The sequence below is a fragment of the Benincasa hispida genome, chromosome 3 (genome assembly GCF_009727055.1).
Source record: "Benincasa hispida cultivar B227 chromosome 3, ASM972705v1, whole genome shotgun sequence".
In the NCBI taxonomy this organism is placed as follows: Eukaryota; Viridiplantae; Streptophyta; class Magnoliopsida; order Cucurbitales; family Cucurbitaceae; genus Benincasa; species Benincasa hispida.
Genome location: NC_052351.1, coordinates 16,614,831 through 16,626,185, shown reverse-complemented (window position 1 = coordinate 16,626,185; position 11,355 = coordinate 16,614,831). Strand labels below are relative to the sequence as shown.

Genomic DNA, 11,355 nt, shown 5'->3' with positions numbered 1-11,355 from the left:
CACCGACTCAAACCTACCACTTCGGGGATTCATTTGATTTGGGAGCTGGGAACTCAGCTACACAAGATGGAATTCACTCCTTCCCTGAAGCAGGGTAAGTAGATAAATTACTCCCAAGTAGGACTATGTTGTATTGTTCATTAGAAGAATCAATGGTACTTAAGGAGTGAGATGTAACTACAGGGGAAAAACGGTAAATTGGCCCAGCTGTACTTACGAGTTTGTATAAGACCGAACCACGAGATGACTAGATTTTGTATATAACGCTGTTGATACTAGATACTTACATCTCACCTAAACGTCCATAGGTGATACGACCTCAATCTTGAGAGTTTTGGGAACTCCTGCCTTCGAGGGCGGACCTTTAATTAGTATGGGTGAGAGTGGCCAGATTGCAAACTCAACATGCCTACCTTTTTGGGGACATGTTTGATCTGGGAGCTGGGAACTCAATCCACAAGATGAAATTTACTCCTTTCCCGATGCAGGGATAAGTAGAGAGATTGTTCCCTTAAGGGCTGATTCCGGGACTTGAACATAGTGGCCACAACTTATATTTGGAAGAGAGGACTCAGTCATAGTAGGACTATGACTTATGTTCATTAGAGGGATCAGTGGTACTTAAGGAGTAAGATGTAACTATAGGGACAAAACAGTAAATTGATCCAACTGTACTTAAAAGTATCTATGAAGGGTTATCATACTGATGATTGGTTATATCCAATGGACATAGAAATATATATGTGGTAAGAAGATTTCAGTTGTCGGTCTTTAGTGGAATGCCTGGCAATTAACGGATGGTGGATCTCGTGGCTAAAGAGTTTAGTCAGCTATTCACGTACCGTTGGAGCTTTGGGCCATAGGTCCATAAGATCCCCTTGGTAGCTTGGATACAAGTTGAGAATCAATTTTTGAGTCAGTTTGAAATGTTCAAATTGATAAGAGGGAGTTCGATTATATATGATATAATTGAACTGGTTAATTATATATGATATAATTGAACTGGTTAATTATATATGATATGATTGACTATTTATGAGCAATTTGTGTAGGCTCAACTTACTATTGATTAGTTATATCCGTGGACATAGAAATGAAGGAAATCAGACATGAGAATTTTCATGAGCAGCGGAATGATCGTTCCAAATTCCATTCGAAATTGAACACACACAATTACAGTACATGAAACGGAATCTTACAAGTCATGCACAATACGAAATTACAGCATGCTTAACAAAGAGATCGAGAGAAAAATTATACATACCTTTTAAGACTCATCTTCAAACTCCCTCGACCATAAATACTCGTTCAATCTCTAAGACTGCAACACACGAACGCTCGAACACAGCGAACACAAACTCAACGATCTCCAAGATCACGAACCCGACGAACGGCCTTAAAAAAACCTCAACCTCAACCTCAGTCGAGTTGAGTAAGACACCACCACAATAGCTACCTTGGTATTCTCGATATGAGAATCAAGAAGTGTGGGCTCTGTGTGGACTTGGTTAGAGGAAGAGACCGAAAGAGTAACAATCGTGTAAACGATTTGAGCAAGTGAAAGATGACAACAGTCTATCGTATAGACAAATGCCCAATCGTTTTAGAAGAAGGCAAGCTATCGTATAGCAAAAGCCCCGCGATCGTCTAGTTACGACTAGCGAAGTGAACTATCGTGTAGTGTCACTCCACGATCATTTAGTCTCTCTTCAGCTATCGTTTAGTGAATCAAATTCACTTGACAGTAAAACCATGAGTTTCCTTCCGAGAATAGAAACTCTCACAAAACCTACTAAATTTAGGAAAAACATTTTTCCTTTTATCTCACGGTTACCATGAAATCACCAATAACCTCTCACTCAATTGGTTATTAGAGAAAAGAGATAATTAATCCAATAATTAATATTATTATAAATATATATGATAACCAACTTACTATATTATATTTATAGCCTATAGTTTTAATATTTCATCTCATGAAATATATAAACCATAGTTCTTTTTCTATTTCATGGTACTTAATGTAAATCTATTTACATTAATCTTCCACTTGATGTATCTCATACATCACACCGGTCATATCATATATAATCGAATTTTCTCTTGTCAATTTGAACATTTCAAATCAACACTAAGAACTGATTCTCAACTTGAATCCATTGAGTTATCAAAGGGACCTTATAGACCTATAGCTTGAAGTTCCAACGGTACGTGAATAATTGACTAAACTCTTTAGTCACGAGATCCACCATTATTTAACTATCAGTCACTTCACTAAAGACCGACAACTGCACTATTCTTACTGCAAATATATTTTGTATCCATATCAACCAATCAACAGTGTGATAACCCTTCACAGATCGCTTGTAAGTACAGCTGGGTCAATAACCGTTATGTCCCTGTAGTTACATCTAACTCCTTAAGTACCATTGATCCCTCTAATGAAAATAAGTCATAGTCCTACTATGACTAAGTCTTCTCTTCCAAAGAGAAGCTGTGGCCACTATGTTCAAGACCCGGAATCAGCCCTTAAGGGAACAATTTATCTACTTACCCCTGCTTCGGGGAATGAGTGAATTCCATCTTGTGTAACTGAGTTCCCAACTCCCAACAAATCCCTAAAAAGATAGGTATATTGAGTTGACAATCTGGCCACTCTCAACCATACTAATCAAAGGACCGCCCTCAAAGGCAGAAGTTCCCAAAACACTCAGGATTGAGGTCATCTCACCTATGGTCGTTTAAATGAGATGTAAGTCTCAAGTATCAACGGCGTTATATAAAGAAACGAATCATTTCGTGGTCCGGTCTTATACAAACTCTTTGTATAGGACACCCCCGCTTGCATGTCTCCACATGCATGGTCAGGATCTACCATCTATAGTAGTTCACAACACTTGTAAACCTCTACAAAGCGGGCTGTATCCATAGTGTCACCAGGATCAGGTATCCCTTCTTAATCCTTATACTACTGATCTATTTAGGTTATCACTCAAGACATGATCCACTTGTATATTTCATATACATGCTTAAGTTTACATACAATAACCATGGAGCTTTGTTTATTGGATATGAGTAAATGCCAAATAAAATAGCTCTTGTTTTATTCATAAATGTGTACAATTTACAAACTACGAGACTCTGGGAGAATTAGGACACCAATCCCAACAAGAAATATATTTATAGTGCGAAGAGCGCAGTTATCGATCTTAAGTAGAGTGACTAGCAGGTAATGAATGTTGGTTAATTAATCAAAAAGTTTAATTAATTAATCTCGTATCGTTAGAACTTCTAATTTGTAGATTCATTAGGCCCTCTTACTGGCTCACTAAGGATAAAGCAATGGATAATCGTTTTTTGTATAATTTGAAATGTTCAAGTCATTTAAAGAAAATTTTATATTAACATGCTTAATATAAAACATAATGTATATTGATACATTATAATACATAGTTAAGTCTGAATGTGATTTATAATTAATAATATATACAAGGAAATTGATATAATATATATTGATACATTATAATTAATTATGAATATGACTTATAATCAATAAGAGAGATAAATATTTGAATGAGATTCAAATTGACATAATATATATTGATACATTCTAATATATAGTTAATTATAAATATGATTTATAATTAATACTATATAATATATGAGAGTGATATATTTGAATAAGATTCAAATATTAATTATATGAATGCGATTCATATAAATGCTATAGGTTAAAATTAATATGAGTAAGATTCATATTAAAACTATAAATTATATGAGAGAGTTGCATTTTAATATGATTAAGGTGCATATTATATGATTCTTTGATTAATACTTAATTAATCAACCATAATATAAACTTAATATTATATTATGAACATAATATTGATATTATAATAAAACAACTCCTCACTACAGGGGAGTTATTCTTCATCACCTAGATAGGAGTTAGAGTAACTCCCATCTCTTCCCTCTTGATTTTTGGTTTGAATTGAGATTTTAGATAGCGCCTGGAAAACAATGTAAAAGTTCACAAAAAAAGTTTCTCTCCCAAGAACTCCCACTTTCTCTCTAAAACACTCTATGCCTTTCGGTTCTCCCAAAAACACTAAAGGAGATCACACTCTCATCTCTTGTCCTCAGAATAGTAGAGGCTCCAAATGGTGTGTTTTGATCATCCAAGATGGGGTTCAAAAGAAGCTCATTTAATTGGTGTGTTTACACAAATTCTAGTAGCTTCAAGGAACCGGTCTATCTACTCCTCTATGTAGAAGACATGTTGCTGGCCGAGAGATCCAAAGAAGAATTGAAGCACGTGAAAATGCTTATTAAAAGAGAATTTAATACGAAAGACCTGGAGGAGTCAAGAAGGATCCTAAGCATTAAGATAGAAAGTGACGGAAAACAGCGCAGATTGCTTATTAGTCAATCTGAATATTGTTCAAAGATATTACAGAGGTTCAAGATGGAGGATGCTAAGCTAGTAAGTATTCCTCTTGCTCCTCACTTCAAGCTTTCAACTACCAATAGTCCAAAAAGCACAGATGAAGAGCATTTGAACCATATGAAGGTTGCCCCTTATTCTCAAGTAGTGGGATCTCTCATGTATCTTATGACTTTTACAAAACCAGACCTATCCTATGCAACAAGTATGGTTAGTAGGTATATGGCAAACCCCGGTAGAAGACATTGTAAAGAGTCAAGTGGATACTAAGGTATCTATGTTCATCCAAGGAGGCAAAAGCCTTATATAAACAGAATGAGTCATCCAACGATGAAGTTTATGGTCATATAGATGCAGACTATGCAGAGGAATTGGACAAAAGATGTTCCCTATTAGGCTATGTTTTCCTATGGGGGAACAATTTGATCAATTGGAAAGCTACATTGCAACCTGTTGTAGCCCTTTCCACAACAAAGGCTGTGATCATCGCATTGCCTGAGGCTATAAAGGAAGGTTTGTGGCTGAAAGGTTTACTAAACGATTTCAACATAACACAAATAAAATCAGAATCTATTGTGATAACCAAAGGATAATATACCTATATAAGAATCAATAGTTTCATAATAGAACCAAGCATATTGACATCAAATATCATTTCATCAGACAAGAGATTGAGAAAGGGGAAGTCGAGGTAGTGAAGATTCATACATCTAATAATGCAACTGACATGCTAACCAAAACTGTTCCCTTAAACAAGTTTGGCAAATGCTTGGACCTTCTCAGGTTCGAGTTATCTGAAAAAGGTTAGCTTAAGTCAGCTCAGTGAAGCAAAGAGGGAAGGAACTTTGGATGCTTACAAAGATGGAGATTATTACAGAAATACTTGAAATCAAGAAGTAGAACAGTGCAACTAGCAATTGAACCGTCGTCGACCTCTTTCTGTTAAGTGTTGTAACCACCAGAGCTTCATCGTTGACCGAATCGCCTGCACATATATAAACAAAATTGAATGTGAGATTAATGTAAGAGTGAATAAGAAATCGAGAGAGCAAGACATTCGTTCTGTAATACTTTGAAGAGTAATAAAAGAGAACCTCCCAATTTGCACAGTGGATGTAGGCCTTTGGCCGAACCACTTAAACTCTTGTGTCTTTTCTTCTTACCTCTACTATCGTTTAGATTTTTCTAAGGTATCGTTTACACGATTGTGTAGTTCCTATAGCATTGTGTACACGATCGTTTAGCTATGCGCTCAATCGTCTATACGATCGTTTAGCTCTGCTTTCAATCGTCTATATGATCGTTTAGCTCTTCAGCTGTCGTCTATACGATAGTCTAGCTTTAGTCAACTGTCGTCTACGCGATCATCTAACACTTCCTCCAATCGTTTACTTAATTGAACTATCGTTTAGTTCTTGGTGCATCATCTACACGATCATGCAGTCTTTTGGTAAATGATAAAAGGATTTCAAGCTTCAACATATTATCTTCCCTGACTCTTGAATTGTTATCGACCGTTATATCTGAGTGTATTGTGATTATTAACGTGAAGATCTTGTCATTTGGGACAACATATAGCTTTATTGATAGATGGCAATCTTTATCTTTTACCTACAAGAACGATAACTTAGAGATTATTGTAACCTCTTATTTGGCACTCTAGAACGACAGTAACAATAAAGTTAAAGGTATTGAAGTACCTCTTCCATCAATTAAGGTGTCTTGGATTATAAAATACTGTGAAAGCTTATGGGCATCGTTCTTAAACCATAAAGTGATTGAGAAGCCTAATGTTGTTGATCATTACCAAAAGCTTGGTCTCTTCCTCCGTCTGATTAGTTCAAAATCAATATCGATGTCATGTCGTGCTCTTCTTTTCACTCAATTGGTTGGGCATTGTTATTAGTTCCAATCTGGGATCTATTTCGACAATTTCGGCAATCCATAATCAAAATGACTTTGATGCTCCTCTTACAATTAAGGAAGGTTTAAAGGTAGCCTCTTATTTGAAATGCTAAAATATAATCATTGAATCAGATTGACTATCAGTAATCAACCTAATTTTGGGAAAATCCTCTTCTAAAGTTGAAATTGCTTGTTGGATTAAAGAAATATGATCCTTGCAGAGTAGGTTTAACTCTTGTCTCTTCTCCTTCATCCCTTGGTCTTGTAATGGCCTAGCAGACAACATTGCTAGATTTGCAAAGGAAGACCTTAAAAGCTCCTTGTGGTTGAACAATCTTTCCAATATTTTTCTTCGATTGGTTGCTAAAGATTGTAATTTGATTTTGCCCTTCTAATAAATTGAGGTACTTTTATTTCAAAACTCAAAACATGAGGAGAAAAAGATTGTTTTTTTTAAAATAAAATAAAATAAAAACTGAAAAGTAGCGTAAAAACACAAATTAAGAAATTAAATTTGATTTTATATATGTAGGCATTAATTTCGGTTGCCCATGTTTTGGAGTTAGCGTGGGAAGTGGTAAGACCAAGAAGCGTATTTCCGAACTGTGCGATACAAAACTTGGCATTAGAAATCTGAATTCTCACCACCTGTCTTGCTCGAATCGCGAAACCCACGGAACAGAGAAATTGAACCGTCCAATAATCCAAAACCAAACCCCCCAACGATGCATCAGAGATCTAGAAGACGCTGTGAGGGCACGGCTATGGGTGCCATCGTCCTCGATCTTCAACCCGGCCTTGGCCTTGGCCCCTTCAATCTCGGTTATTTCTCTAATTCCTCCCTTTTTCATCCTCTCTCTTTCTGATTGCTGCTTCCCTTTTGTTTTAGATGCGTAAGAATCATATTTCTCCCAACAGACCTTTCATACCATTGATTTCTATTCCCACTTTTCTGATTCTCCTTCGTTTAAGGCATAATTTTTATTATGTTGGGAGGTGTGAAGGTTTCTTGGTGCTAAAGAGATTAGGAACTTATGTGCTGCACTTGTGTTGTGTCTCAGGAATGCCAATTTGTGAAGCATTTGCACAAATAGAGCAGCGCCCTAACATCTATGACGTTGTCCATGTGAAATACTTCGACGAGGTATAGCTCTACACTGCAAATGCTGTTTGCCCATATTAGAATTAAATGCATAATCTGGTTATTACTCTGCTGGATATGCCAAAATATGAAATTTACTTCAATGCCTACTTATCTCTGATTTGCATCGTTGAATTTCACTTCTGGTTTATTTGGACGCATCTCCCCCTGCCAGTGTTTCTAATGATATGTATGACTCCTTATCATTGTAGGAGCCTCTGAAACTCGATATTGTTATCAGCTTCCCAGACCATGGTTTTCATCTTCGGTTTGACCCTTGGTCACAGGTATTTTTGTTCTCTTGCATATTCATTGAAAAATAGATGATAAGGCCTTAATGGCCTTGCTTGAACAATATATGTTCTGTAGGTTTGCACATTGTGGCTTTGAGTTATAAAGAGATAACAAGGCTTTAACTTAAATCAAATATGCATACTTTAGAATCAGATGATTGCGAGAGAGTAGACATGACTTTCATTTTAATTATGATTGTTAAAATTGTTTGAATTTATCATCATTTATCAGAGTTTCCTTCAAGTATTTTATGGGAAAGGCTGCCTGATGAAATCACATCTTCGAGCTGTCTGTTCATCTTATGTTACAAAAGTTCATTTTTGCTCCAAATTAACTCATGCTTGTTCACTACTTGCTAGAGGTTACGTCTTATTGAAATATTTGATGTAAAGCGACTTCAAATGCGATATGCTACTTCTCTGATTGGGTAGGTGATCTAACTCTCATGTAGGATGCATAAATTTTTATTTTCATTTTTTGTAAATTAGTGGTCATTACTTGATTGCAGAGGACCATCCAATCTTGCTACCTTTGTAGCTGTGTACGCACTTTTCGGGCCCACTTTTCCTGGAATTTATGACAAAGATAGGGGTGTTTACACTCTATTCTATCCAGTATGTATTTGTACTTCATGGCAGACCTCTGCAAAGTAATATAATACTCTGTCTGGCATTTATTTTTCATTGTTTATATCATCTGTTTTCTGTTGTAGGGACTTTCATTTGCATTTCCAATACCAAGCCAATATACAGATTGTTGCCATGATGGAGAAGGTATTATATCATAATTTACGTTTTCTTAGTTTTTCTATCTCTTGGATTTTGGCATTCTAAGGAGAGTAACTTGCTATTCTTAACTACCAAAGCGGAGCTACCTTTGGAGTTTCCTGATGGTACAACCCCGGTTGCATGTCGAGTCTCCATATTTGATAGTTCTACAGTAAAAAAGGTTGGAGTAGGAGCCTTAATGGATAAGGCTTCTGCTCCCCCATTGCCTGCTAACAGCCTTTATATGGAGGAGGTCCATGTTAAGGTTTGACTTCCCACTTCATCTACTACTTTATTGCTATTTGAATTGCATACCTGCTTACTTTTTTCAATTGTGTGCAGCTTGGTGATGAATTATACTTTGCTGTGGGTAGTCAGCATATTCCTTTTGGTGCATCACCACAGGTAGGTTTGTGGCTCCTTGTCATGTTTACGTTGTTTAGGTGCTTTTTATCCTGAAATACTTAGCCATATATCAGATTAGTTAAATTAGTGACATGCAAAATTTGTTTAGTATTTTGTCCTTTTCCCCCCACAAAGCTCAAAGCACATGAATTCATTTTGATTAATGAAAACCATACTATGACACTAACTAGAAGACAGAGTAAGTTAAAATGGATCTTACGTCAATACGTATTGGATGTATATATTTTAATACAAAATGCACCCTTGAGTTTGGAGGAAAATAACTTAAACTCATTCAAACGTCATCTCCAAATGTACTTTAAGCCTTTCAAACAAAAAGGGGGATTCATTTACGGGGCTCTTGATGGCGGTAGAAGACATCTATCGTTGACACGATTCCTCCTTTCTGAGTTGTTACTTCTTTTACTTTTATAGTTTTGTTGTGGTTTTTCTTTAATTTTTCATATAATTTTATGTTTCCTCCTTATGAATTTCTAGTCATTTCAACCACGGAAAGAAATAATGTGTCCTTGTTAAAGGTTGTTTAAAGTTACCTCTTACACATTTTTGTTACTCTCCTCTCTTTCTCAAATATAGACTTGTTCAATGCTTTGCAGGATATTTGGACAGAATTAGGGCGCCCTTGTGGGATCCATCAAAAACAGGTATTCTTACATGCCTTCTTGAACTAGAAGTTGTGAGTTTCCTAAACATTGCTATGATTAATTGTTCAAAGATATTAAAATATTTTATGTTGAGCTGAATTTGCTGTAGAATTTACATTTGAAGCCTTGGGTGGGAGTGGGACAACTGCCTTCAGGTTATAAGCAATCAGGCATCTTGGGCTTAATTATACATCTAGTTAAATTTATGTACATATATCAAAATTCAAGAGTCAAGACATGCATGCACATGCCATGCATAGATGCACACGATTGTTTCTGTATATTTCTTTCTTTGATAGCCTAAAATCTTGGGAGTTTTGGTTTTTCTTGTACAGGTAGATCAAATGGTTATTCATTCTGCTTCTGATCCCCGTCCCAGGACAACCCTTTGTGGAGATTACTTCTATAACTATTTTACCCGTGGTTTGGACATCTTATTTGATGGGCAGGTACTGGATGTCTTTCTATATATTAGTGTAATGTTTCTCATGGTATTTATTAATCTTTTGAGCTTTATAGTTCTAAAGTACTGTGTTTGATTTGCACTTGCAGACTCATAAAATCAAGAAGTTTGTTTTGCATACCAATTACCCTGGTCATGCTGATTTCAATTCATATATCAAGTGCAACTTTGTAATCCATGGTCTGGACCTACATGGAACATTGGTCTCTTTCTTTAGAATTATTTCTGCCAGAGTGATTGACCATTATAGTGCTGTTTCATGCAGTTTCAGGTTCTTTTGATGAAGCGAACAGTAAAAACTCTATAACCCCTAGCACGAAGTGGGAAGATGTTAAGGTAGAATGTATTTTTCTCAAATTATTTTATCACCAGGGTCAGTTCCTTATATTTGTTTTCAGGAGCTGGTTTAGACCTGTGTCGATTGAAGCCAGATGGCACATATTTTTGTATTTAACATTTAATCATCTGTAATGGGATTCATAACTCAGTAGATATGGCTAATCATCAACAATTGCTTCCTAGATCGGAGTTCTTACACTCCTTTTCCGTGTTGAAGTGTGTTTTTTTTTTTTTTTTGTTTTGGTGTGTGGTAAATATGGAATGTCTGACATTTATTTTCCTGTGAAACTAGGAAATCCTTGGGGATTGTGGTCGAGCTGCCATCCAAACGCAAGGTTCAACAAACAATCCTTTTGGATCTACTTTCGTCTATGGCTATCAGAATGTTGCATTTGAGGTGGGTTTTTCGAACCTTTGTTTTTATCAGTGTCTGTCTTTGCATCTACTTATCTTGAAAATCAGTCTGAAGAAAAAGAACAAACGATTTTCGCAGACATTATAAGTTGATTGCTTTATTAAAGGCAGTCTGTTAATGAGCATCAATGACATGGGCAGGTGATGAAAAATGGTTACATTGCCACAGTTACCCTCTTCAAGTCATGATGGCTTCTTACTCTTGTTCAATTTGTAATGGCTGTTTAAAGAAAATGAAGTGAGCTTTGCATATGATTAGTTCTTCAGCACTTCATTGCTGGTTTGGTTATGCGGGTTATCCAGCTTCTGTGTAAATTCTCACCTTGTATGAAGCACCAAATACTCAACTAGGCATTAATTATCATGATGGACAGCATAATGATGTACATAACTATTGATTTGTATATATATAATATGATACTGTTTCAATGAACATGTTCACGGGATCTTGTTCCTCCAGTATTGATATTTGTAGTTTGTGCCGACGACTGTAGCAATGTTGTGAATTCTCTACGACT

The 11,355-nt window shown here is 36.0% G+C and overlaps 1 protein-coding gene across 2 annotated transcripts; it reads left to right on the top strand.

The window, feature by feature from the left end:
- The first annotated feature begins 6,888 nt into the window (after positions 1-6,888).
- Positions 6,889-11,299, top strand: LOC120073984 (UPF0183 protein At3g51130). 2 transcript variants are annotated; one of them, XM_039026931.1, is made up of 14 exons: positions 6,889-7,171; positions 7,411-7,493; positions 7,703-7,777; positions 8,144-8,211; positions 8,293-8,398; positions 8,497-8,557; positions 8,650-8,816; positions 8,894-8,956; positions 9,574-9,621; positions 9,957-10,070; positions 10,174-10,264; positions 10,350-10,420; positions 10,716-10,820; positions 10,917-11,299. In XM_039026931.1, exons 1-14 carry the CDS (start codon positions 7,075-7,077, stop codon positions 10,923-10,925), a joined length of 1,158 nt encoding a protein of 385 aa, XP_038882859.1. In that variant the 5' UTR covers positions 6,889-7,074; the 3' UTR covers positions 10,926-11,299. The 2 variants fall into 2 exon arrangements, with proteins under 2 accessions (XP_038882859.1, XP_038882858.1); XM_039026930.1 differs by having other exon boundaries at positions 6,890-7,171; positions 10,979-11,299.
- The last annotated feature ends 56 nt before the right edge of the window (positions 11,300-11,355 follow it).

Coding starts and splice junctions, on each gene's coding strand:
- LOC120073984 (XM_039026930.1), top strand. CDS start 7,075: ATGCATCAGAGATCTAGAAGACGCTGTGAGGGCACGGCTATGGGTGCC. Junction 8,399..8,496: donor TTTACACTCTATTCTATCCA/GTATGTATTTGT, acceptor TTTCTGTTGTAG/GGACTTTCATTTGCATTTCC. Junction 10,421..10,715: donor CGAAGTGGGAAGATGTTAAG/GTAGAATGTATT, acceptor CTGTGAAACTAG/GAAATCCTTGGGGATTGTGG.